This window comes from Hippocampus bargibanti, linkage group LG11, assembly GCF_051943395.1.
Source record: "Hippocampus bargibanti isolate YZ-2025 linkage group LG11, ASM5194339v1, whole genome shotgun sequence".
NCBI classification, from domain to species: domain Eukaryota; kingdom Metazoa; phylum Chordata; class Actinopteri; order Syngnathiformes; family Syngnathidae; genus Hippocampus; species Hippocampus bargibanti.
In genome coordinates this window covers 9,375,678-9,403,390 of record NC_142744.1, presented here as the reverse complement: position 1 = coordinate 9,403,390, position 27,713 = coordinate 9,375,678, and the positions used below count along the sequence as shown (strand labels likewise).

The 27,713-nt window shown below is 41.4% G+C and overlaps 4 protein-coding genes across 4 annotated transcripts in view; 3 read left to right on the top strand and 1 right to left on the bottom strand.

Moving 5' to 3' along the window:
- The first annotated feature begins 442 nt into the window (after positions 1-442).
- yes1 (YES proto-oncogene 1, Src family tyrosine kinase) lies at positions 443-21,337 on the top strand. The gene is made up of 12 exons (XM_089008835.1): positions 443-789; positions 7,474-7,764; positions 8,997-9,096; positions 9,335-9,433; positions 9,635-9,738; positions 9,864-10,013; positions 10,401-10,556; positions 12,635-12,814; positions 14,219-14,295; positions 16,157-16,310; positions 16,747-16,878; positions 19,731-21,337. Exons 2-12 carry the CDS (start codon positions 7,482-7,484, stop codon positions 19,937-19,939), a joined length of 1,644 nt encoding a protein of 547 aa, XP_088864961.1. The 5' UTR covers positions 443-789; positions 7,474-7,481; the 3' UTR covers positions 19,940-21,337.
- The window catches only part of tmem236 (transmembrane protein 236), a 62,964-nt gene continuing 43,027 nt past the window's right edge, over positions 7,777-27,713 (top strand). The window contains exon 1 of the mRNA XM_089008838.1: positions 7,777-8,549. The gene's annotated coding sequence lies outside the window, so the exon portion shown is untranslated. The remainder of the gene's footprint in view (positions 8,550-27,713) is intronic.
- The window catches only part of clul1 (clusterin like 1), a 7,375-nt gene continuing 627 nt past the window's right edge, over positions 20,966-27,713 (bottom strand). Inside the window, exons 2-9 of the mRNA XM_089008837.1 lie at positions 26,452-26,588; positions 24,466-24,614; positions 24,208-24,378; positions 23,310-23,736; positions 23,043-23,165; positions 22,779-22,978; positions 21,589-21,764; positions 20,966-21,503 (exon numbers count right to left, since the gene is read on the bottom strand). Coding sequence (XP_088864963.1) covers positions 21,485-21,503; positions 21,589-21,764; positions 22,779-22,978; positions 23,043-23,165; positions 23,310-23,736; positions 24,208-24,378; positions 24,466-24,614; positions 26,452-26,548 — 1,362 coding nt within the window. The 5' untranslated portion in view covers positions 26,549-26,588 and the 3' untranslated portion in view covers positions 20,966-21,484. The remainder of the gene's footprint in view (positions 21,504-21,588; positions 21,765-22,778; positions 22,979-23,042; positions 23,166-23,309; positions 23,737-24,207; positions 24,379-24,465; positions 24,615-26,451; positions 26,589-27,713) is intronic.
- The window catches only part of colec12 (collectin subfamily member 12), a 24,049-nt gene continuing 20,843 nt past the window's right edge, over positions 24,508-27,713 (top strand). Inside the window, exon 1 of the mRNA XM_089008833.1 lies at positions 24,508-24,644. The gene's annotated coding sequence lies outside the window, so the exon portion shown is untranslated. The remainder of the gene's footprint in view (positions 24,645-27,713) is intronic.

Genomic DNA, 27,713 nt, shown 5'->3' with positions numbered 1-27,713 from the left:
GATGATAGGAAATTGAGTTCGGTTCAAGACAGCGCCCTCGCTCTTTCTAGCCCCAAAAAAGAGACAAAAAAACGGAAACCATGACGCGTGTGTTCACATTGACAAAATAAAGTTTGCAAAAGATTTGATTCTGGTTCATTTTGATATCTGCTTTCAAATATTTAACGACTTTAGCGTTTGCATTGGCCGACCATATTCGACGCATGGGGGATTCGAATATGAAACGTTTAAGTTTCTCTGTGTGGCGGAGGTCAATTAATCTATTATTATGAGTCTCACTCTCTGCGACTATTAAAAATGTACAATAATTTAGAGTAAGGACGAGTATGACAAAGGATATTGTCTGTTGATAAAGTGGATGGTTATTCTGTTTTAGACGAAGTATGAATCTCAGCGGCATAATGTACGAGTTTGAAAGTGAGTACGTGAACGCCTCGTGATTCCCTGGCCCCGGAGGCTACTAGCCGGGCTATTGTCGTGGTGGTACAATTCGCTCAAACTCGAACATTTAAAATTTCATTTCTGCTGCATTTCTCACTTTTTTACACAGACCAGTCGACACAAAGCGACCTTCTTCGCTTCATTTTTTGAAGGACTATCAGAGGTGTCCTTGCGGACGACTTCGACCTGCTATCGGGGGGCATAATAGTAAGCATGGGACGTACGAGTAAGATTTGATTGTGCGTGTACGCGTGTCCCCCTTCAATTTTGGACGTGAAAACAATAAAGTGCAGGACAACAAGACGCATGTAGCCGGATTACCACGCAGCTGAGGTTGCTTGGAAAGAGGTAAGCGACGAGCCCTCGGAAGTGGCGAATACTCATTTAGAGTGTGTGGGGAGGGAGCGAGGCCTGATAGTTTTTGTGTTGTTCTACACACAACAAAAGTTGGCGATCGTTGAATTTCCCTCATTTGTACGTGTTTGATGATTGACATCTGTACTTGAATTTATTGGCTTTCCAAGTTCCCACAAATCCGGCAAGGAAGAGCTCGTTCTATTGAAATAGTTTATTTAATCACGAATTAAAATGGTAAATTCGATGTTTCTTGGTTTAACTTTACATTTACACGACCAAATGTTTTGACCCTTATCATACCCGAGACCCCCTCTTATCTGTTGCGAACCTTTTCCTAACTCGAGCATCGTAAACATGACGCATATGGGGAGTGGTTTTATTGCAACTGTTTATGCATGCAAAGTATTTCAAGTAAGTAACATTGTTGTTATAAGGGGGCGAGCATGTGTCGCGACTGCACCACAATGTCCACTCTTCCTGCATTTGGACACTCCTGTTAATCTTCCTCCATGTTAATCCTTCTGTGTGTACTGTACAGTTCCGCTCTGATGGATTGCAATGTCCATCAGACCCACGCGCACACACACAGCTGGGCTATGTAAGTAGGTGAGAAGGTCTAACGGGTGGCACTGACCCAGTGTCCTGTACTTAAACAGAAGGTGTGAAGGATCCTCTGGGCAGATCAAACCCACTTTGCGGTGCTGCCGTGGAATGCAACTGCAAGGCTGGATTTACACACTCCGGGTGCCAGTGCCAAATTCCAATTTAATGCCGATATCCGATCAAATTTTAAGCACTTTTAACATACATTTTTTTACATACATTGAACCGATTTATGTTTGTACTGACAGAGCTTATAAATAACCCCAAACATGTGTCAAATAAGATGAATGACTGACCTCACTCCCCTATTAATTTTACATGAGGGTAATTGTGTGTTTTTATTGCTTAATGGAATGTTAAACCAAACACATAATAATACATCACTCAACCCGGAAGTAACACACACTCACGCCACCAATGTATGTGTGTATAGACAGACAGAAAGACCGACAGACAGACAGACAATGAAGGTAAAATACAATACAATCCATCCTAATTCATATTGCGCTTTCACACCAGCCGCAGCTGGAACAAAGCGCTTCACATAATAGTCAACACAAAGCAGAATAATAAACACAACAGGAACATAAAAACATAGCAGTTGTGCAATCTGAGAGACTGGAATGTTAAAGCAAACAAACGTTACAAAGTTTACCTCCACCTACCTGTATAAGGTGCAGCGGAGTATAAATCACACCCCCAAATAATGGTGTATTTTAACACTTTTTTTTACATATATAAGGCGCACATTCAATGAATGAAAAAAAGTTTTCCAAATGTAATACAAACACTTCCCAACTTCCGAACGAGATACGTTCCGAATGGTCGTTCGTAAGGTGAATTTGTTCATAAATTGCCTCAGTGCTATATTTTGTATGGAATGTATGTTTAAGGCTTATATAAGTACGTTTAACGTTTATATAAGTATGTTAAGGCTTGTATAAGTAACCTGTTTTGGGTTGTACTGAAAAATAAACATTTCATAAAATATATGCCCTATAAAGATATGTACTTGTACAACTGGAATGAATACTACATATGTTAGAGAGAGAGAGCAAAAATATTTGTATGTACCGTTGTTCGTAGCTCGAATGTTCGTAAGTATCGGACCGCCTGTATATAAATATGTAAAAGTTTTCCAAATATAAGGTACATTACATTATAAGGTGCAACGGTAGAGGCTTGCCTGACACACTACTTCTTCTACAGGGTGAAATGAGTCGATGGTTTCTGACATTAGTTGCGAGACCTGTTGTGGCTCAATATGACTTCCCATATAAGGCGCACCAGCGTATAAGGCGTAGGGTCATCTTTTGAAGAAAATTATAGGTTTTGGGTGCGCCTTATACACCAGAATATACAGTAAAAAGTCAGATTCTGAATTGGTATGTGTGTACACCGATTGAGAGTGTCGCTCAACCACAAAGTGGCAACAAGGGGATGCTTTGCTGCATTTATGGCGTGAAGATGCCTCTGCAGGTGGCCTAATTGATGTGAATGGGACTGGGAAGGATGCCCCCCCTCCACGAGATAGCCGCCAAACTACCCACCGCCATTTTCCCCTGTGATTGTCAGTCAAAGCGCCTCAGAGCACGTGCCAGGGCGATGACTGAGTTACTCTTCCTTCAGTGATGCTCTTAAAGTCGCCGCGCCCGTGTCCAAGCGAGGATGTCATCTTCGATTTCAAGCGCATGCAGCAAGTTTATCATCCAATGAAAGATGGCTGTTGACCTTGTGCTGTTTCACTACTGGTGTAACGATATGGGACACAAATGAAAATACGGGGACACAAGAGCGAAGGACCAAATAAGGAACCATTCCGCATTTTACAGGACGTTTGGCAAACTGAGCTGCAGTAGTTCATAGCCATTTCACTTCCGAACGATACTTTCAAATGCTGAACATGTTAGCCTCATTATCCAGTTCATGTTTGTATGAACCGCACTAGCATTTACAGTTTGTGAAATGTACCGTTCAAAGGTCGACTAGCTGCTCCCAGTTTCCTTGCCTGGCATCTTATCTGCTTGGTCGTAAAATCAAAGTGTTGGAATGTCACCGCAAGAGGTTTATTCCAATATTTATATGTACTGGATTGTATTTGTTTTTGGAATACACTACCTTGTAATCCTTATAATTGTGCGCATTTTTGTACAGTAAAGTCTCGTTATATCGATATTCAAGGGTGTCCGAAAAAATATCGATATAACCGGGACTATCGATATATCCGATATCGATATAACGAGACTTTACTGTATTTGCGATGCTTGTGTCATATTCAGACTGTCGTCCTTTTGTATTTGTTACTCTGTACTCGTAATGAATCCAAAATATGCTTGGTGACTCAGAATGGAGGCAACAGTGTGCATGTTGATAGTGTTTTTATTTTTATTTTTTTGTCTTGGCCGCTAAAACAAAACCTTCCCTCCTGCCGCTTCTCCTGTGAGAAGTGGCAGCATGTGTCTTCATAACTCAGCCACGAATTTGCGGTCAATCTGGCAAAAGGTCCAGTCACGTGACCTCGGACAGGCGGCGTTTGTGGAACATGTACTTGTACAGTATACTGATGTGTCGTCATCTTGGTTACTGCACTGAAATGGTAAAAACGTGCCATGTGTTTTTTCACCAATTTCGTGGTTAATCTTTAAAATTGAATCTGCTTTAAATTCATTTCTCGAAGATCTTTAAAGGACAACCGACGTCTCCAGATATATATATATATATATATATATATATATATATATATATATATATATATATATATATATATATATATATATATATATATTATATTTATATATATATATATATATATATATATATATATATATATATATTTATTTAGTTTATTTATTTTTAATATAAATTCTTGTGTGGATTGCAGGGTCAGCACCCTCATTAGCATTTGTATGACTGATATTTAGCATGTCTATGAGTTGGCCAAGTGAGCATGCTGTGCACGCACCATTTAGGACTACCACCACCCCCGCCATAGCCTTGTCTAAAAGATGAGCACTAAAGTGGAAATTGGAGATGGATTTACCTGTCAATCTGGGATATCGTGACAAACGTTTCAAACTAGTGTAATGCTTTCATGCACCCTTTACCCTCATAACATAATAAAATGTCCACTGTAGTGACCGCTATCCTTGAAAGGGTTAAAATCAACAAACCTCATGATACACCGCAAACTTGCGACGTCTAAAATTTGCTGCCAGCGTGTTTAATCAGCTGCTCCTTGACATCTGGAATGTGTCGACTCCAAAGCATCAGCAACCTTCTTTTGCCGCTCTGTGGCTTTCAATGCTGCATTCCCAAAGGAGGGCCCGGATTTGCATTTCATCATGAATCTTTTCATGTCAAATCATCTTTTTGAACTCAGAAGTAATGGGGTGAACCACATTCTATTTTATGTGTAATTGTATTTATTTATGAACTCATTCACTGCCATTCACAAATTTATTCGGGAATTGAAAATATGACGTAAAGCCATTTCCAAATTCTGGTTTTGTTTTTTCTTGCTTGGGTGCCGATAAAGCGCTGGCCAGACATCTGGCAGTGTTTTGTCCCTTCCACAAGGGAGCAACATTTCCCCCTTTTTTCCATGTTAGCACTGTGTTCCCGCTTCAGCCGTTGTTAAAGCGCTATATAATCCAATATGTATGTATTGCATTGTATTTTGGACAGCCACCCTCATTTCAAGCTCATTTAACTCCAGACCCATATAATTTAGGAAATAACTTTTTTTTCTGATGAAAGAGAGTCTAAGGTTTCTTGGATTGGATTTACCTTTATTAGTCTCGCAGTGGAGATATTTACATATCACAGCAGCAAATTTATGAAAGGAAGAGAAAAGGAAAGAAAGAAGTAGAAAAACAAAATACAGCAGCTGCTGTAAAAGCCGCCATTTTTGTGACGCCATCTTGCCTTCTTACACTGTATTGAAAGTTTATGTAGTCCTAAAACTCAGTATTCTGTGGGTCCTGGAATTCAAGTGACAATGACAAAAACCTTGGCACTTTAGTGGACACATTTTTGCACATCGTCTGGCAGTGAATGGGTTAATTTTAGTATGGAGGGGGAGTTGGTTGAAAAATGTCCCATCATACATGATTTCTTAGTTGATGACGGCACACAATGAAGTAGCTTAGCTGTACTTTGCCAGGAAATTAGTGACTATTGCACATCATCGATCATTTTATTATTTTATTCTATGACCTGCAATTATTTTCCATAGAAATACAATAATTCTGATTACTAGCCTAGTTAGCTTCGTTCACGTATAGCTTGACGATGCATTCTGACAAATTGTGCTTACGTCGCCACCATTGAAACGAAATTCTGTCATAGACCAAATACAAAAACATGCCAGGGTGTCCCCCTCATCATGTTTTTTATGTTTATCTCGAGGAATGGAAAAATGGGGCAATGTGTGCAATCTGCTTGATTTTTTCAGTCTTTCATTATCCATCAGGGCTTTTCCAGCGCTCAGAATTACGTGGCGTTCGCCTTCAGCAAATTTGATGCCGCCCCAGGCCAAACTGATTGATAACGCTCATCGCGGCGTAAAAGCTCGAGCTGTGCTCAAACCGTCGTGAAATGGGCTCCGCTGAAGAGGATGCTGTCAGCACCACGATGAGCACACTTGAAGAGTTTATCTAATACTCATGCGAAGAGCGAGTGGGATTACCTCATTTGCGAAGGAGTCCTTGAAGTACAGAAACGATAAATGTGAGCGTCTCGTATATCAACGGGGATGGGGGCGATACAGTGCTCCACCACTCCCCCGCCCTTTTGCACGTCTTGAATCTGTGTCAGTGAAACGGCCACAGGCTGTAAGTATTTTGTTTCCGCCTCGGATGACTGCGCAACCTTTTGTTTGGGGATGTCACGGGAGGTTGTTGCTTGGCCTGAAATAGTTTTTCGTACTGTTTGAACCTCACTATGCCGTGTATGACATTTTCTCCTGGCTCATAAGAGGAGTCACTGCATTAGTTTTGACTACATATATTAACTCATTCACTGACAGCCGATGTGCAAAAGTGTCCATTCCAGTGCCAGGGGTTTTTTCATTTTCACTCAAATTGCAGGACCCACAGAATATTGAGTTTAAACATTCAATACAGCGATAGAAACCTGAGACTATCTTCTTTCATTAGAAAAAAAAGAGTTAATTCCGAAGTTATATGGCTCTAGAGTTATCTTATCTTGAAATGGGGGCGACTGTACAAAACACAATACAATATATATATATATATATATATATATGTGTGTGTGTGTGTGTGTGTGTGTGTGTATATATCCCATATACTGTATGTCCAAATTATATATGTGTGTGTGTGTGTGTGTATATATATATATATATATATATATATATATATATATATATATATATATATCCCTAATGGACAATACCTATGTGGTCACGATCTTAGGCTTAGCCAAGCGGATGAGGTGATACCAGAGAGAATGGGGCAATCAGAGACATTCATAGATCATAATCAAACAGAACAAAAGAAGTCATCAGATTAGCTCCAGGGACCAGTCCACTACTCCCCCCAACCTTAGAAAAGGGACCTATAAAAGCAGAGGTCTGGCACCGCCACCTGTGTCCATTAAGGATATATATAGGGCCAGAGCTAACAGCAAAATTTTAGTTCGCTGACGAAGCTTTTCAGATGAGGAGCGAAACGTCCAACACCTTCAAAGAAGTATAGATGACGGCTAAAGAAAGCTTTTCATCAACAGCTGAAACTGTAACAAAGCACTAACATGGACAAAAGGTAAATGCTACTCCCTTGTGGGAGCGGAAAAACATTGCCAGAGGTCTGACCAGCGCTTTATCGGCACCCTTTGCAAGAAAAACCAAAACCTGAGCAAATTTGGGAATGGTGCTCCATGTCATGTTTTTCAATTCCTGAATAAATTTGAGGATGGCAGTGAATGAGTTAAAAGAAAAAAAAAACATAACTCAAGATGTAGTATAATATTTTGTGATTTCATAAAAAAAATTTGCACTTTGAGTTGCATTTCGACCCAACTTGACTCACTTCCCTTCCTTGTGTCCCCCTGCAGGCTTGACGATGGGTTGCGCCCGGAGCAAAGAGGACAAAGGCCCGGCGCTGAAGTACCGTCCAGATAACGCCAACAACACTCCGGTTAACGCTCACCTGGGGCACTACGGCCCCGAGCCCACGCTGATGGGCCACTCGCCGGCGGCAAAAACGCTCAACAGCAGCTATAACAGTCACGCCTCTGCACTCACCCCGTTTGGCGGCGCGTCGTCTGCTATGGCGCCTTTTGGCGGCGCGTCCACCTCTTTTACGTCGGTGGCTGTGAGCAGTCCCTTCCCCGGTGTTGTCACGGGTCAGTTTTTCGAAACTGTGGAGTCATTTAAGGGACAACCGACGACTCCGGACAAGTTGTGTCTATAATTTGTAAAATCACTTCAAATGACTTCTACTGAGCGCATTTTACAAAGATTCCACCGCATATAGCTATATTTTACGTTTTAAGACTCGCGCTGAACATTCAAGGACGTCTTGTTTTTGAGTTGATGCCTGACATGGCGTCACGTCTGGAACGCCCCTGACCCAGAAAGCGACACACAATGCATTTGATTGATGGCGAAATTAGAAGGAAAACATATAAATAACGCAATGGTGAATCGTTGTGTGTTGCACCAAGACTACTATTTGCCACAAGTTGACACAAATTCGCAGCAGACAAATCAGCCCATTTCCAACGGAGCTTGGGCGCCATCTTGTGCATTTTCCTGTACGCTACATTGCAGTCCAGATGCCTCAAAATGACACGCAAGGACTTCTTTAATCGATTGCAAACATTTATGCTTTCCTCTTCAGAACTATTTGAATCATATTGATGACTGGATGAATAACAAGAAAGCATCTTCTCCGAATCTGAAGCCATTGTTTTGATTCTCGAGCAAGGCAACACGTCTTGGCGTGACGTCACAAACAAGGGGGTGGGATCTTCTGAAACTTTCTGAGGTCATTTTGAAGTAGTTTTGTGACACTTTAACTCATTTTTATTGGTGTTTTTCATTTGACTAAAAATATCAGCCTGTGTGTTTTGGGTATTTTAGAGGCTATAAGACGGTTTTCTGATGTCAGTTAGGAAACAAAAAAATGGTGTCGGTTGTCCTTTAAAGTGATATGGAAACGTTTCCACATGTCACAAGCGAGCAAGATTTAATCTCCGCTGCAAATTGTTCATCCTTCATCCTTGTTGCTCTTTATCGTCTTTGTTGTTGGACTCGATGCCGATTAGATCGCATCGTCCGGCAGCGCGATTACTAAACACAAACACACACACACTCCTGATTTGGCTCCCAAGGAGGATAACGTGACCCGAGGGAACGCCCGGCCTTCTAATCCTACCCGCTCAATTTCCTCAGTGAAGATAAACATTTCTGACTCGCGTTGTCGCTTCGCGCTACTGACTCTTTGTCGCTACCATCACATAGGTCATGTGATGTGTCTCGGTCCAGTGAGCAGCCGCGATGACTCAATCATGATAAAAGTCGATGAGTGTCATTTATTTTAATACGCTTCTGTTGCTCTTCATCTTGCCATTAGGTGGTGTCACATTCTTCGTGGCGCTTTATGATTACGAAGCGAGGACGTCAGACGATTTGTCCTTCAAAAAAGGCGATCGCTTCCAAATTATCAACAACACGTGAGTGCTTTTTTTAGGACATACCCTCTTTGCTGTGTGCATGGACATTTTTTGGTTTAATCTTTTTTCCCCTTTGGGTTTATGGGCTGCTCTGATTGGGCCATCTGTTCTACTCACTTTCACCACGTTCAACTCTGTGCCGTGATGCATTTGAAATCCGTCCGAGTGACAGCCCTTGGATCGATTGACATGCTAGTTTGCATTGAAAATCCCACTGATGGCTCTCCTCTGCCTCTAGCGAAGGCGATTGGTGGGAGGCTCGTTCCATCAACACGGGACAGAAGGGTTACATCCCCAGCAACTACGTGGCCCCTGCTGACTCGATACAGGCTGAAGAGTGAGGACTACTTTCTTTCTGCCTTCTTGTCCTACCGCGTTCAACCTTTATTTATTTATTTATTTATCTATTTAGTCATTCGTTTATGTATTTATCTGTCATTTATTCGATCAATCGGTCTATCTGATGCTGGTGTATATTGTTGTAATTACACATTTTAAGAGATCAAATCCTATCATCTCACCACTGTTCTCACGACAGATGGTATTTTGGCAAAATGGGCCGAAAAGATGCCGAGCGGCTTTTATTACTTCCGGGCAACCAACGAGGCACTTTCTTGGCACGAGAGAGTGAGACAACCAAGGGTAAAAATAAATACATCTTAAAAAATTAAGCCCTACAGATTGACATCTCATCAGAATTATTACACCGTATGGCAATTTAACTCTTGACAGTGTGGATTTTTATTTTTTTATTTGTCATCGAAAAGGTGCCTACTCTCTGTCTATCCGTGACTGGGATGAAGTCAAGGGCGACAACGTAAAACACTACAAAATACGAAAGCTTGACAGTGGCGGTTATTACATCACCACTCGGGCTCAATTTGAGACGCTGCAGAAGCTGGTCAAACATTACACGGGTATGTATCATCTGCCGCCTGCTAGTCTTTCGCTGTCGTTCCGTTTACTACAAACTATACAAGCACTCCCTTAACGTTATATCTCTTACTCTATTCAGACTTCATTATGCCGTTTGTAGAGGCACTGAATTATTCAGCTGCATATCTGCTGCTGCGATATGCATTCTCTTCACGGGATTTATTTTCTTCCCTCCTGTGCTATCTGAAAACCCCACTCGCCTTTCCAAAAGAGGAAAAGCTTGCTTTCACTTTACTTAATCTGTCTTCATGGACGTATTACAAGACAAGACAAGACAGTGTATTGATATTTTTATCACCGCTGCACACGTACTATATTTTCCACTAACTGGACCTCACCATCCATCTCCTATGTCCACCCCTTTTCAGAACACGCCGACGGTTTGTGCTACAGGCTGACGACAGTGTGTCCCACGGTCAAGCCGCAGACGCAAGGGCTGGCCAAGGATGCGTGGGAAATTCCCAGAGAGTCCCTACGACTGGAAGTCAAGCTGGGCCAGGGCTGCTTTGGCGAGGTCTGGATGGGTAAGACGGCTCCCATCATGTTGGCGTCGTATAATGGATGGTTGATCATAAATGAGTAAATGGGGCATACAGCGGGAAATTAAGTGTCTATTTTATAGCTCGTGTATATTTAACAGGGAGGAATGGTGATAGAAGCGCTCATGGGATGATAAAATCGTTGTTATGAAGCTCGGCAGTGAGAGCCTATTTAAGCGCTGACGGATGAGATTCACTGGAGCGCGTGCACGCTAATGGCGGGTCGTCCTCCAACGCTTCATCTTACTAGTGTGCATCCTCCCCATTCACTCCCTCATTTGGCCCGCAGCAAGCCTCGACCTGCAAGTGTGCAATCCCAGGAATTCCTACGCCGGCTTCTTTTTTTTTCTTTTCTTTGTGCTCCTACCCTGCTGATTATTCTCGATGACTTGACTTACTTTTTATTCCAGATTTGTTAATCATTGCCTGACCTCCATTCCTCTGTGTTCTCACTATCTTGCGGTCATGATTATCATTACCCTACTTGGTCCCTTGGCGTGCATGCTCGTTACTTTGTGATTCATTCATGGAGGTCGGCCATGGTGACGGAAGCAATGGGTCTCCCGACCCAGCTCATTGTATGTAAGCAGGGCGTGAGTAAGTGGCTCTCAACCAGGAAGTGCGCGATTATTGGTCGCACCAACTCTACTTTGAGAAATTACCATTCATGATGCGCCACTTTTGACAGTTTTATCTGGACCATGTTTACATTGTTAGATAAACCAGTATTGTCCTGATAACATTTTGACTTGGTACTATACCTGCATAACATGGGCGGTTAATTTACGCATTTTGCCATTCAGGCATTTTGTCAGCCGCTGGCACAACTTTGTAACTCCACTGCGCCAGCACCGGCGCAAGTCTATTACGATTAGCGCATATGGCTACATGATCCGTGCCACATATGACATACTTCTCTTAAAATAGCTAAAGAAACAAATTTAGTTAAGCAGCCATTGAACACTGTTCGTTTTGCTTCAGAGGTTTAATTTTCGTCGTCTGCCATCTTGCCTTACAGATATCGAGCCATAATCACCTGACATTTGTTTCGTAGTGTTCCAAAGTCGTTGTTGAGGTAGAGGATATCTCGGGCTTTTCCGTGATCCGCCGGAAACTGCCAAAAGGGATAATCGAATATTCATATACTCAGAACAGGAGTAAAACTCTAAAAGACATTAAAAACGGGCAGGAAACAAACATATTCTCGATTTTTAAGAAACAATCAAATAAGTCTGCGGAGGAAAATGCGTTGCAGCAAACTGCTGTGAATGATTCGAATTTAGTGGATAATGGAGATGATTTCGGAGCTGTTGCGGCACATTAGAAATCTTCAAAGCAAAGAATTTTGTTTAGTCACTATTAAGGAATCTTGCGCTAAATTTGTTCTCTTAGTCTTCTCTGTGATAGGATCAGGAATGAGTACATTAGAGGGACAACTCATATTAGAGGCTTTGGAGAGAAAGTCAGAGAGGCCAGACTGAGATGGTTTGGACATGTCCAGAGGAGAGAGAATGACTATATCGGGAGAAGGATGCTGAGCCTTGAACTGCCAGGCAAGAGACCGAGAGGAAGACCGAAGAGGAGGTTTATGGATGTGGTCAAAGAGGACATGAAGGTAGCTAGTGTGAGAGAAGAGGATGCACAAAACCGGGATAGATGGAGGACATTGATTCGCTGTGGCGACCCCTGAAGGGAAAAGCCGAAAGGAAAAGAAGAAGTCTTCTCTGTAATTCTATAGAATATCAAAATAGCACAGGATTAATTGTGCAGTAACTAAAGACAATAGAAAATATTTTATGTATGAATGAATTATTTGACTTGAATTAAAATTGTTTGTCGGTATATTAGAAAAATCGATTTTACTCAAATAATGGTTTTTCATTTATAATTTAGAAATATCATGCGCCAATGAATGTTTATTTTAATCCGTTTTGAATACTTCTGTAATCTAGTTAAATCAGGCCCCATCAATTTTAGAATTTGACCCCTTTTTAAATTTCCCAGATGCCTCTCTGAATGTTTATTCCAGCAATTGAATATGCCACCTGTCCCCTTTAATTCAGGCACATGGAACGGTACCACCAAAGTGGCTATCAAGACTCTGAAGCCAGGCACCATGTCGCCAGAAGCCTTCCTGCAAGAGGCCCAGATCATGAAGAAGCTGCGACACGACAAGCTGGTTCCTCTCTATGCCGTGGTTTCCGAAGAACCCATCTACATCGTCACAGAGTTCATGGGCAAAGGTGCATAGACCTCACTGTGCAGTGGTACTGGGTTCAATTCCAGCTCCGGTCCCCCTGTGTGGAGTTTGTATGTTCACCTTGTGTGGGTTTTCTCTGGGTGCTTCGGTTTCCTCCCACATTCCAAAAACATTCACAGCATGGTGATTGAAAATTTGAAATTGTCCTGAGGTGTGATTGCGAGCACGGTTGGTTGGTCGCCTCTCTATGCCTTGCGTTTGGCTGGCAACCAGTTCAGGGTGTCCCCCGCCTACTTCCTATAGACAGTTAGGGCAGGCTCCAGGACATACACCGCTCCCACTTGTGAGGATAAAGGATGAATGGGTGAATGTCTGTCTACCATTTGATTGTTTATTATTAGGCGGGAAAGAATTGTCATCTACCATAGTTTCCAGTGTATTAGGTGCACCCCAAAGCGTTTATTTTCTTCAAAAGATGACCATGCGCTCTATACGCAGGCGCACCTTATATGCGAACTCATATTGAGCCACAACAGGACTCGCAACTAATGTCAGCAACTACATGCTCCATACCCCCGCGCCCCTAAGAATAAGTAGTGCGTAATCCCAGCCTCCACATTATAAGGTGCTACGTCTTATAATGTGGTATGCCTTATATTTGGAAAACATTTATATATTTATCTATTATATTGGGAAAACTTTTTTTTTTTTCATTCATTGAAGCGTCTTGAACCCCGGTGCGACTTATATATGGAAAAAGTTTGAAAATACACCATTCATTGGGGCTGCGCCTTGTAATTATAATAATAATAATAAATGTCATTTTTAAGCGCCTTTCAAAACTCTCAAGGTCACTTTACAGTCACAGGATAAGTTTTTCCGTGGGTGAGCAGCGGCAGCCACACACGTCAGCGTTCACTCAACCCGGAAGTAACTCAAACAGAATAGTAAGACAGATAGATAGATAGCTAGCAAGCCAATAGGTAGCTAATAGCTAGCCAGCTAGATAGCTCTCCAGCCAGCCAGATAGCTATTGTACGGTATTACAGAAAAGACAAAGAGAGTTGACTTAGCACAATATTTCTTACTAATGTCTACATAAACAAGGCAAAATAATAACAAATAATATGACAACACAAAGACACAGTCATTCTCCGGTGCGCCTTATACAACGGAAAATACGGTATTTTTGTAACCATGCTGATTTTTTAATTTTATCCAGGCACTCGATTTTTTCAGTATATAATTCTGTAGAATATCAAAAGAGCAAAACATTTCATACCTGCATCCTTTTCCCCCCGTATTTTCTGGAATATAAGGCACAGCTTCAACGAATTACATACGAATTACATGGTCATCTTTTGACCAAATCTTTTCTTTTAGGTGCGACAGAAAATACATGTATTTATTTATTTATTTAATGTTCATGCGGTCTAATCTCTTCCAGGGAGTCTACTGGACTTCTTGAAGGAGGGAGATGGCAAATACCTGAAGCTACCCCAGTTAGTGGACATGGCCGCACAGGTAGGATTCAAAGACAGGCCTCTGCTCGCGAAACCGGCAAAAGGATACGTGTGAAAACAAAGCTGATGAGTATGCCTGACTCAAGTGCCGTGCGAGTTTCTCCGTGCAGGTTGTCATATTTATTTCATATCCACTTGACATCTCTTTTGGCCTTCTGCCATCACTCTGTGCGCCTCCTGTCGTCCTCCGACACTCAGCCGCCTGCGGATCCTAAGCGCTTCTCATCAGAGAGCCACTTCACTCCCACAATGCCACCTTCGCGTGTTGCGATATGCTTTCATTTTGCCCCTCCCCCTCATTCAGTCAGGTAGAGAGAAAAAAATTAAGGTAGAGGGAGACGCGGTTGGCAGACATGAGATGTTTTGAATTTTAGGAAACAAACAAACCTGCATGAGCTTGATTAACCTCAGAATCATCTTTATTGGCCAAGTATGTAGAACACACAAGGAATTTGTCTCCGGTAAAACACGCTGCACGAGTATAATCCTTAAAGTACAATCGACGTCTCCGGACAAGTTGTGTCCATATTTTGTCAAATGACTTCTACTAAGTGTATTTTAATAAGATTCCACCGCATATAGCTATGTTTTACGTTTTAAGACTTGCGCTGAATATTCAGGAAGTTTTTGAGTTGGTGACGAGTCCATGTGTGACGTCACTAAAGGAACGCCCCTGACAGAAAAAAGACACATTGTAGCAGTCCTTCCATCACGTCAATGTATTTTGCTGTACTTGTTTGGTCTGAAAACCTTGTGTTGCACCCAAAAGCCGCTAGAAGAGGGTGTCCAAGCTCCATGGAAGGAATTTATCAGCCTGTGGAAACGGGCTGAGTCATTCCTCACAACAGCTCGGTGGCCATTTTGTGCCTCTCTTCTGGGACGTTGCATTGCAGTCCAGATGCCTCAAAATGACACGAAAGGACTTTAATCGATTGCAAACATGTATGCTTTCCTCTTCAGAACTATTTGAATCACATTCATAACTGGATGTCTAACAAGAAAGCATATTCTCAGAATCTGAAGCCATTGTTGACCTCTTGGCATGACGTCACGAACTGGATAACTGACTTTCTGAAAATGCCTAATTCGCAGCTCAGTTTTTTGCAGATTTTGGACACTAAGTCATTTTTATTGGTGTTTTGCATTTGAATAAAAATATCATACTGCATGTTTTGGGTATTTTAGATGCTATAAAACGTTTTTCTGATGTCAGTTAAGAAACAAAAAAGTGACGTCGGTTGTCCTTTAAAAAGACATGACAAATAAGTATGGAGGACACTAATAAAGGCTAGTCGAATCGAATCTAATCTGTTTGCAGAATTAGCTAAGGGAAGAAGCTGTTTAAATATCTGCTGGATTTGGTGCGCATGGATCAGTAGTGTCTGCCTGAGGGGAGTCACTGGAAAAGGTGGTGGGCAGCGTGCGGAGGGTCCAGTAGGATTTTTCCTCACTCTTGTCTTGATTCTTGCAGGGTGGAAATCCTCGAGAGTGGGTATGGCGGTGCCAATTGTTTTTTTTTCCCGCCGTTCTAACTGTCGGTTTAAAGTGATTTTGTCCATTTTTGTGGCACCCTCAAACCAAGCCGTAATGGAAGAAAACTGGATTGATTCAATGACCGCCGTGTAGAAATGTCATACCTCCTGTGGCAGGCCATGCTTCTTCAGCAGCCTCAGGAAGTACATCTTCCATGCTATCCCGAACGCTCTAACGTCGAATATTATGCCGGTCAGATTTCAAAACAATTTCTTACATCGGAACTAATGGAAACTCTTGCCATCTTAAGGCCTTGGTTACCCAAACTGGGTAAAATTTAAAATTGTACCAGCTTCCACATACAATCTGTGGTCCATTTTCCCCCGTAGATTGCGGACGGCATGGCCTTCATCGAGCGGATGAACTATATCCACAGAGACCTGCGAGCTGCCAATATCCTGGTCGCTGATAACTTGGTGTGCAAGATCGCTGACTTTGGTCTGGCACGGCTCATCGAGGACAACGAGTACACGGCCAGACAAGGTACTGCTGTCGTGCCAGATAATCATTGAGTCCCCCCCCCCCCCCCCAAAAAAACACTGAGAGCACAGGTGTCAAAGTCAAGGCCCGAGGGCCAAATCCGGCCCGCCACATCATTTTATTTGGGCAACGAAAGCGAATCTAACTCCTGAAATTCCATGTTGCTTGCTCAACTCCAAAACAAAATTTCAAATTGTCCCATGTAAACCACAAAATCAGACATTATTTTTGACTTCAAATTTGAAAACGAGTTATTCATTATTTTGTTGTGTGCTTTCTATATAATGTGTGGAGATGATGAAACACTTATATGGTTTCCCAAAATTCATAATGGCCCTCCAAGGGAAATCGTAACTACGATGTGGCCCGCGACAAATATGAGTTTGACACCACTGACTTAGAGCCACAATCTCAGTTTCTGACTTCCTGCCCGTTGCAGGCGCTAAATTCCCCATCAAGTGGACGGCGCCGGAAGCGGCTCTATACGGCCGCTTTACGATCAAATCAGACGTGTGGTCCTTTGGTATACTACTGACAGAACTGGTCACCAAAGGCAGAGTGCCCTATCCAGGTGAGCACACACAATTAATCTAAATATCATGCCAAAATGTTTTCTTCAAATTTCTAATCATAAAATGTCATCAAAACGTGCATTTTAACTCATTCACTGCCAGACAATGTGCAAAACTGTCCACTCCTGTGCCAGGGTTTTTGTCATTTTCACTCAAATTGCAGGACTCACGGAATACTGAGTTTTAGGACTACATAAACATTCAAGCAGCTTAAGAATCCTTAGACTCTTCGTTCATCAGAAAAAATGAGTTAATTCCTAAGTTATATGGGTCTGGTGTTATCTGAGATTGAAATGGGGGCCGCTGTGCAAAATACAATACATACATATTGATTTATATAGTGCTTTAACAACAGCTGAAGCTGGAACAAAGCGCTAACATAGACAAAAGGCAAATGCTGCCCCTTGTGACCAGAGGTCATGGCCAGCGCTTTATCGGCACCCTCCGCAAGAAAAAAAAACAAACCACGAACAATTTCGGGAATGGCGCCCCACGTCGCACTTTTTCAATTCCCGAATGAATTCGGGTAAGGCAGCAAATGAGTTAAAAAAGAGAATCCCCAGGTGGAAAACATTTGGAATAATTTGAAAAGCATTAATCCAAAATCTTGTTCAATTATTTATACGATACATCCTAATTTATATCGCGCTTTCACAACAGCTGCAGCTGTAACAAAGCGCTTCACATAATAGTCAACATAAAGCAAAATAATAAACACAACAAGAACATCAAAATATGGACAATTGTGCAATCTTAACAACTTTCCCCATATACTGTTTGATGTTTAAGTACAAGACAAAAAACAAATTGAATTCATTACTTTATTTCATATTGATATTTTTTGTGGTTATTTTAATCAATATATTTAGTTTTTATATTTTGTGTCTTGTTAAACATAATGGAAATTACGTGCACGCTTAGTCGCTGGTTCTTTGTTAAATTAGCTTGTTTGTGTGTGTGTATGTGTGTGTGTGTGTGTGTGTGTGTGTTTGTGCTACAATTTTTTTTCCATTACATTCCATTATTTCCATTAGTAAAATACTATCTTGAAATCTGACATCACGATGAATTTCAACGCTTCCCATGTGTTCCTCCGATCACTAACGTTGAAAATAAAGACTGGGCTCCGGCTTTGAATGATCACAGAGCCACCATATGGCCGAACTGACCGCCATCTGGCTCTTGTGGCCTTCCCGGATCCACAGCCAAAACCCCCTTCATTGTAATTAATTCAACTACATCTGGAGGCTCTTCATTTCCTTTCTTGAGTCATGTTGTCACAGCTGTGTGGAAAACCAATGATTTTATTTTTGTATTTATATATACACTGCGGTGTCAGAATATCAGAAAGCTGCTGATTTGCATTTCGATGCCGCCGCCATTCTGTTGTCTCATTCCGGCTTCCCTGGTGGGTGAGATAATGAGGGCCCCTTCCCCCCACATGCCCTCCTACAGAGTCATGTGCTCTGGTGCCTAACTTCTCACTGAGTTTCCTACTTGCAAAGCATTCATGTCACATTGCAGGGGTTTCCTGTCTTTGAGAAGTGTTTTTTTTTCTTTTTCATTACATTGCACGCAGCAGATTATGAAAGTCAAATTTGACCCATGTCTTATGTTTATCCTAAAAGTGGTCCTAGACATGAGTTTCGCCTTTTTTGGATTGGATTGGCTTTACCTTTATTAGTCTCGCAGTGGAGAAATTTACATTTCACAGCAGCAAATTTATGAAAGAAAAGAAAGAAGTCGAAAAACAAACTCCAAGAGCTGCTGGAAAAGTAGCCTCTCTCGCAATGCCATCTTGAAGTCTAAAGAACAAAAAAAAAACCTAAATATTTTTCTTTTCCTTTCGGTTTTAACCTTCAAGTTGTCTCCACAGCGAATCGGTGTCCTCCATCTTCAGAGGTTTGATTCGCATGTTTGTTTTGGCCAAGCTTTTACGTCAGATACCCTTCCTGACACAACCCTCTGTATTTATCCGGGCTTAGGACCGACACAAGAAGACACTGGCTTATGTCCCCTTGTGGCTACAGAACAAGCAACTCCATCAACTTAATAAAGATGAAGATGCTCAGTAAAAGGCTCCCAAACACAAAATAGACATCAGCACAGCAACATTCAAAAAAGCAAAACTATACTCACCATTTGATGACAATGCTCTGATCTAGTATACAAAACTAATTGAAATAAACCAAAATACATTCATTGAAATATATTTCTAAATGGCAAATTAAAAAAAATATTGGACTAAAATCGATTTTTCTAATATATAAACAATTTTTAATTCAAGTCAAATAATACATACAATTTCCCCATTGTGGGATGATTAAAGGCTACAGAACAAGCAACTCTATCAACTTAATAAATATGAACATGGCTCCCAAACACAAAATGGTCATCGGCACAGCAACATTCAAAAAAGCAAAACTATAATAATAATAATCATCATCATCATCATCATCATAATAATAATACATTTCTAAGCGCCTTTCAAAACGCTCAAGGTCACTTTTCACAGGATAAATTAGCTAGTTGGATAGCTAGCTAGCTAGATAACTATACTATACTCAGCATTTGATGACAATGCTCGGATCTAGTATACAAAACGAATTGAAATAAACCAGAATGCATTCATTGGAGCATGATATTTCTAAATTGCAAATAAAAAAACATTATACAAATAATATGACAAAACAGACACAGTCATTCATTCTTCAGCACTTTCTGTCCCCTCTTTGTTACATGAAACAGTTGTAGATGAAAGAGGGTGAGGATCAAAGCGTCCTTTTCTCCAGTGGATCAGGGATTTTATTTTTTGTGACATACCTGACCCTGTCGGTGTTGTGGTTTGCAGGCATGGTAAACCGTGAAGTGCTGGAGCAGGTGGAGCGCGGCTATCGCATGCCCTGTCCCCAGGGCTGCCCCGACTCACTGCACGAAATGATGCGCCATTGCTGGAAGAAGGAACCCGACGAGAGGCCCACCTTTGAGTACATCCAGTCCTTCCTGGAGGACTACTTCACGGCCACAGAGCCCCAATACCAACCGGGGGACAACCTGTAGACTCGCAAGATCTTATCTCGGTACAAAACAGACTGGCCATGACACTGTGATCAGCACCAGAGTAGTTAGTCATTTATTTCACATTGATGGTCTATCCTTGCAGGATGCAATGCTGATTTTGTTTTTTTACACAATGACTCTTTTACACAACTTTTCTCCCCTTTTTAAAAAAACATTTTTCAAAAATAGTTCTTTGATATTGGGGAGTCGCCATGTCTGTTTGATGGACAGTTTTTCGTGAATGACTGTAGGCTGACAAGCTGGGCTTCTTTGTTGAAATTTTATTGCGGGTGATGCAGATGGGGCTTGATGCAAGTATGTACAGTATGTGCAAGACAAAAACTGTATTTTAGCAAGTGTGAAAAGGTGGATGAATGCCTTTTTTTAATGTTCTTTCACATGCTTTCTTGCAGTTATTTTAATTACGAACAAATGCAAAAAAAATCCATTTTTTTCTGTCCTAAACTGAACAATTTCCTTCTTTTAAATATAATTGTGATAATATGTGAGCACAAAGAAACATATTTTTCGAATGTTTAGGATTTGGATATCCTTCTTACGTTGACGTTGATTTTCTATCAAGTAATCCAGAACAATACATTCATTTATTTCATTGAATTATTTTGAACATGACCAAATGCAAAAAAAGGCATATTCTATGACCAAGGAGTTTATTTTAGTTTTATTCCTCTCACCGAATATTCCCATCATTGAGGCATCTGAATCACGCGACTTTCACATCAAACGATCGCTGTTGCACTCATTTTTTTTTACTTCCTTTCACATCGGCGAGTTATTTTAATCACACCCCAGTTCAAAATGAATGTCTAAGTATTTTCATTTCCATTTTTTAATATGAGATGGGCATTATCTGTGGTCATGGATTTTTTTTAATGTTTATTTTCTGTCATTTTTTTTTTTTTGCAATGGAACAGTTGTACAAATACCATATATGGTAAGATACGGTACAAATGTCATCACTTGTATAGCTAAGCTAAAAAATGTAAGTGAATCAATAACAGTATACATATTTGACATACATTTATTTATACACCAGACTTATGAACATTTTCACTCCTCTGCTTCATATGGTTTTGTTCATCTTAATGCCACAAAATATCGCTGTTAACAGTCAACTTTTACTTTCCTGTTGCTGTCCCCCTTAGCGTCAGCCCATAGGTGCACGATGACAAAGTTGCGTACGGGAAACCAGCGGTTCGGACAAAGATGTGAACTTTTCAAATGTTTTGAATTCAATTTGTTTGTATGTTTGGTTATGGAGAACTTAATATGTGATTTTGGCGAAAAGGTAGAACTTGAACTAGAGATAGAGGAAAAAAATAATGGGAACTAAATAGAATTTTTGTACAGAAAAAAAGGAATAAAAGTTTTACTTGATATGCTTGCTATGTTCCAGTTTCTACTTATAAATATCCGAATGTAACATTTGGATGTAATGGAAATGGAATCTTGTGTTTTTCCTCTATCAGACAACAACTAATCCATTGAAATTCTGAATCTCTACAGATCTCTGTGATTTGTTGTTCACTCATCCTCCTGGTACCTGTGAAGCGAGCAACAACACAAACGTAAATCAATACAACTTTATAAAATATCGTTAAATATTCCAATGTGTCACATCCATTTACCTGATCTTCTCCTTGTACTTTTCCAGGGCCTCCTGGGCTACGTACCGGATGAAGGCCGGATCGTGCAGGTTCAGCTCCTCTGGAACGGTCAGAGCCAACGAGGGGGAATTGAGGATGTTCACCTCCACTTGGGTCTCCCCTGTTGACATGTTCTTGTCTTGGCTCTTTGGTACCACCTGTTGGACAGAAAGGAATACTACAGGTGCTGTACATTGAACTCCTCCTTCTTTTCCTTTCGGCTTTTCCCTTCAAGGGGTCGCCACAGCGAATCAGTAACCTCCATCTTCAGAGGTATGATACACATGTTGGTTTTGGCCAAGCTTTTACGTCGGATGCCCTTCCTGACACAACCCTCTGTATTTATCCGGGCTTGGAACCGGCACAAGAAGACTTATGTCCCTTTGTGGCTACAAAACAAGCAACTCGCTCAGTAAAAGGCTCCCAAACACAAAATGGTACTGTATTTTAAAAATGTATTAATTTTTTGGGTCTATGAATACTATGACTTGGATTAATAATAATAATAATAATAATAATATGAGGAACATTAAGCATCCGACATAAAAGCTTGACCAAAACAAACATACGGATCAAACCTCTGAAGATGGAGGACACTGAATCGCTATGGCGACCCTGGAAAAGAAGATTTATTCTTCTGTGGGGGTGTTTCATACTAGGAACGAGATCACGTCAGGTTTGAATTTACTTAAGTCGTAACAGCATGTGTGAGATTTCAACATTTACAAAGAAAAGAGGGGAACATAGGATCTCCCCCGATATTTGTGCACTTGGAAACGTGATGGTCCATTGCATAATGGTTTTACCCACTGGTGTCAAAGTCAAGCCCCGGGGGCCAAATCTGGCCCGCCAAATCATATTATTCGGCCCGCAAAAGCAAATCAAGCATGTCAAGTGTCATGATGCTTGCTAAAGTTTGAACCAAAATTTCAAATTGTGGTATGTAAACCACAATAATACTAACTATTTTTTACTTCAAATTTGAAAACTAGTCATTCATTTGTTGAGCGGTCAATATGTAATATGTGGACGGGATTACACATTCTAATGGCTTCCTCAAATTCATAACGGCCTGTGTCTACTTTTCATTGATGCATTCCTTTTTCCCGTACAAACGCAATATCCGTGGAATTGATGTTCAACGACAACATATTTCCATTTCCTCATCTCACCCTAGTGATGCGGAAGATGTTTTCCGTGTCCGCCCGCCCCACCCAGCCGAACTCCGCAGCCATGTCGCTCAGCCAGCCCAGCGTCTCGTCGGTGTGGAGCCGCACGATGGAAAGGACCTCTTCGTACTGCTCCCTGGACACGCCCAGCAGTTGCGACACCCGTTCGAGCTCCACGTGCAGTTCCCTCACATTGGGACATTCTACAGAGAATGGACATGAGACCGTGAGGACGTCAGTCAACGGTGGTTGGTCATTGCGGTTGACCTGTTAGCAATGCCCCTTGGCAAGCTTCGCACTGGTTCTGCAGCTGCCAACACTCAGATGACTGTTTGCGCAGGTCTCGGCACAACTTCCTGTTCCGCGGGGGGGACCACGGCAGTGTTTTCTCTGCAACACGAGGGTGGACTTTAACTGTGTGGACCTTACAACCAAAAATCAAAAAGTAAAACTGACTTGATGTATACTCTGCATGATTTTTTTGGGGTAACTTTGTAGCGTTCAAAAGTCAAAGTCAGCTTTATTAACACTCACCTGTCTCTTTGGCCTCCTGCTGTGTTGTGTGGAGACCATCAAACGCCTGCGTCACCACCGCCCCAAACTCCTCCACCACGCTGCGGCCAAAATCGAAGAAAGAATCCAGAACTTCTTCCAAGCCCACACCTTGCAGAAACCCAGAGTCACGGGCCGGGTCATCAGGGGCCACCCTGGTGCTCAGTGCTAAGGGCCCGCTAAGGAGAGCCCTGCGGAGCCCCCGGTCCAGTCCGTCGCTCATCCTGGAGGCCAAGGCCGCGCTACTGTTCACAAGCAACCCGACTTTCCGGCGCAGGCGGATGAAAGCGTCCTGGATGCGAACCACTTCGGCGTCGGGGCTGTCTGGGTCTTGGTTCACCAGGATGTCGTCCGCTTCCACAGTCGGCTCGCTGAAGCGTCTCGATATACGGCGGAAGAAGTTCTCTACCTGGTATGGGAGAAGAAGACCAGAAATGTTCAATATTTTTCCAAGTTCAATGTGTTTTGAAAAGCACACCTTTGTCACTTAGTCAATTTGTGAATTTGACAGTGCTCGGCTTGAACCGATTAATGGCATTTTAGTTCATTTCAATGGAAAGAGATGATTTGTTCTACAAATTATACTGATGAGGGAGTATAGACTAATTCTTTTTTTTTAGGGAATTACATAGACCACCATGTAACTTTTTAGTCAGATACAGTAAAGTCTCGTTATATCGATAGTACTGCTTATTACGATACTATTTCTATGAACGCAAGGAGAAAATTTACATGCCGCAGGATCGGATATATCGATAGTCTGGTTATATCGATATTTTTTCCGACTCCCGAGAATATCGATATAACGAGACGTTACTGTATATAAAAATGGAGTGAGTAAGGAATGAATGAAGGATTCTGGACACAAGGCTTGTCCTACTTTGGTCTGGAACGTCGCAAAGCCCCTGCGGCAGGTGTTGGTGAAAAATGTTTTACAGGCGTCCTCCAAACATGGTCTGCACTCATCCCACTCTGACTGTAAGGAGACCCTGCACTGTTCCTCGGCCTCCTGCAGCTTTTCCGTCACATCCTGGGCCAGTTGCGCCGCTCCCTGGTGGAAGGGAGGAATAAAAAGGTTAATTCGGCCTCAAAGTGGGGTTTGTTTTGTAACGCAAGAACAATGAAAGTGAGTATTCACCTTTTTCTTATCTCCACTGTGATGCAGAGACTTCATGAGTTGCTCGTGTTTGCGTTGGTTTCTCCACATCACCTCCCTCATCTGCCCAATGCCGTACAAGGCGCGCTTCACCTCCTCGCCCACCACTGTCTCGCCAGCCTTGGACAACACTGAGAAGATGCCACAAAATCTTTTGATGGGTAAATTGGGCAGCATCCCCCTTGATCCAATGATGCTCTTCCACGTTTCCATCCAATAATTACAATTTGATTAGCTTGTATGACCACCTGTTCAATGTGAAATTCAACATCCAAGTACAGTGACTTAACATAGGAGAGACTTTTTTCCGGGCCACTGTTTCATTGATTTAATTCTTCGGCTTGTGAGTGAAAAATTTAGATATGACTACTCCATGGTGGCGGTGAACTCTACTTGGCACACAACAGCAGTTCAGCAAATGGTGAGGTGGCTTAAAAAAAAGGGGGTCGCAAGCTGTTTTATGCAGAGTAGAGTGAACGCTGGCGCGAATGGTTGCCGCTGCTCACCCGCACAAAAAAATCCCATGACTGTAAAGTGTCCTTGAGAGTTTTGAAAGGCGCTTAGAAATTAAATGTATTATTATTATTATTACTCCCTGTTAAGGTTTACTGGCAAACTAAACATAAAACAAAGAGAATTACACTTGCGAGATTCAAAACAAGCACGCTGTGTTGCCTTTCAGCCTGCTAGCTCAATGCTAATGCTAAATGCAATCAATGCAATGCTTTAATAAATCGTTAAAGAACAGGCTGAGTGCAAACGGTGCAGCAACACATGTAAACAGACAATGGGACAGTACTTCGTCTTCTGTGTGCTCCGCATAGAAGAACTAATAGGGCTGTACTGATAAACTAAGAGAGGTTTAAGACGACGCAGCATTCTTATAATGCAATGTCACAAACACGCATTCATACTACTTAACTCATTCACTGCCAGACATGCAAAAATGTGTACACGTCTGTGCCAGGGTTTTTGTCATTTTCACTCAAATTCCAGGACCCACAGAACATTGAGTTTCAGGACGACATAAACATTCAATGCAGCGTAACAAACCGTAGACTCTTGTTTTATCAGAAAAAAAGTTAATTCCTAAATTATATGGGTCTGGAGTTATATGAGCTTAAAATGCGGCTGTCCAAAATACAATGCAATGCATACATATTGTATTTATATCGCGCTTTAACAACAATTGAAGCTGGAACAAAGCGCTAACATGGAAAAAAAGGGGAATGCTTCCCCTTATGGAAGGAAAAAACATTGACAGAGGTCTGACCAGCGCTTTATATATATAGAATCAACGTTCAAATTATTTGTACATTTAAAGCTTGCCCCTCCCCATACCTACCTGACCTTCTTCAATTTTCTATTCCCTCTCATTCCCTCAGATCCTCTGCCTCCCTCCACCTCTGTGTGCCCCGTCGCCGTCTCAGCACCATGGGGGACAGAGCTTTCAGCCGCTCTGCCCCCAAACTCTGGAACTCACTTCCTCCCAACATTCGTAACATTGATTCTCTTCCCACCTTCAAATCCCATTTCAAATCCCAACTATTTAAAATCACATTTTCTGTGTAGCTTTGTCTCTTGTTTCTATGTATAATTGTATTTTATTTATTATTGTATCTGTTTTTCTTTCTATGCTTGTCTCTGACTGTAAAGTGTCCCTCAGAGCTTTGAAAGATAAATAAAATGTAAAAAAAAATATTATTTATCAGCAGTCTCCACAAGAAAAACCAAAACACGAACACATTCAGAAATGGCGCTCCAGGTCATATTTTCAATTCCCAAATAAATTCGGGAATGGCAGTGAATGATTAAATCATAGCTGTCCTGTATGCGTTAAGTCAAATATAACGGAGTGCTGTTTTTCCGTATTGAAGGACACACTATAATAATCGTTTTTTTTCCCAAATATGATTTGAATGTTTATACTTACTAACAGCACATTATTGAGTGAGTTTAAACACTCACCGTTTAAAGCATCCTCTGTGACATTTCCATCCTCTGAGGCCCCGCTGACAAGCAAGCCCAAGGACGCCAGGGCAACCAGACTCAGCACAACCTTCATTTTATTGCTTTTATGCTCCCCTAAGGAAGGAGCTAAAAGGCTGAAAACACACACGCACACACGCATGTTACAATCAATCGGCTATTTTGATACAGAGAACTAATAGGATTTGATTTTGTGCATAAATTCCAACACTTGAGGGCGCTCAAGTGTAGGGATTAATAAAAAAAAGTGTAACCAGATCACTAAATACCGTTATGTTGTTTCCTGGGTTACATTTTGTTTTCTTTATTTGATGTACACCTGTTAGTATAGTTGATGTTTCATAATTTTATAGAATGATTATTAGCAAGACAGTCTTTGAAATAGTTAATTTTATTTTTAAGAAAAAAAAACAATCAGATAAACTATTCTTCTGATTTTCTATGATTGTATTCGTTCTCATTCAAATTCTTTGTTCATTTCCTAATATACAAAAATTTATATGAAGTATCAAAGCATTTACACCACAATTGCTACTATATATACTATATATCTCAAAACCCACCTATTTAAAATTGCATTTTCTGTGTAGCTCTCTCTTGTTTTTATTTATAATTGTATTTTATTTATTGCATTCTATGTGTGATTATATTTTATTTATTATCGTACCTATGCTTGTCTGTGACTGTAAAGTGTCCTTGAGAGCTTTGAAAGGCGCTTAAAGGGCAACCAACGTCACTTTTTTGTTTTTTAACTGACATCAGAAAAACGTTTTATAGCATCTAAAATACCCAAAACACGCAGTATGATATTTTTATTCAAATGCACCAATAAAATGACTTAGTGTCCAAAATCTGCAAAAAATTGAGCTGCGAATTGGGCATTTTCAGAAAGTCCCGCCCCCAGTTCGTGACGTCACGTCAAGACGTCTTGCATTGCTGGAGAATCCAAACAATGACTTCAGATTCGGAGAATATGCTTTCTTCTTACACATCCAGTTATGAATATGATTCAAATAGTTCTGAAGAGGAAAGCATACATGTTTTCAATCGATTAAAGAATTTATTCCATGCCATTTTGGATCACCAGAAAAGAGGCACAAAATGGCGATCTCCACTGGCCACCTCCGCTTCCACAGGCTGATAAATTCCTTATATGTAGCTTGGACTCCCTCTTCTGGCGGCTTTTGGGTGCAACACGGTTCTCAGACCAAACATGTACAGCAAAATACATTGACGTGATG

Bases quoted from the DNA above. Each gene is read 5' to 3' on its own strand.
- yes1 (XM_089008835.1), top strand. From the start codon at position 7,482: ATGGGTTGCGCCCGGAGCAAAGAGGACAAAGGCCCGGCGCTGAAGTAC. The intron at 10,014-10,400 runs GTATGTATCATC...ACCCCTTTTCAG, and splicing joins GCTGGTCAAACATTACACGG to AACACGCCGACGGTTTGTGC. The intron at 14,296-16,156 runs GTAGGATTCAAA...TTTCCCCCGTAG, and splicing joins TAGTGGACATGGCCGCACAG to ATTGCGGACGGCATGGCCTT.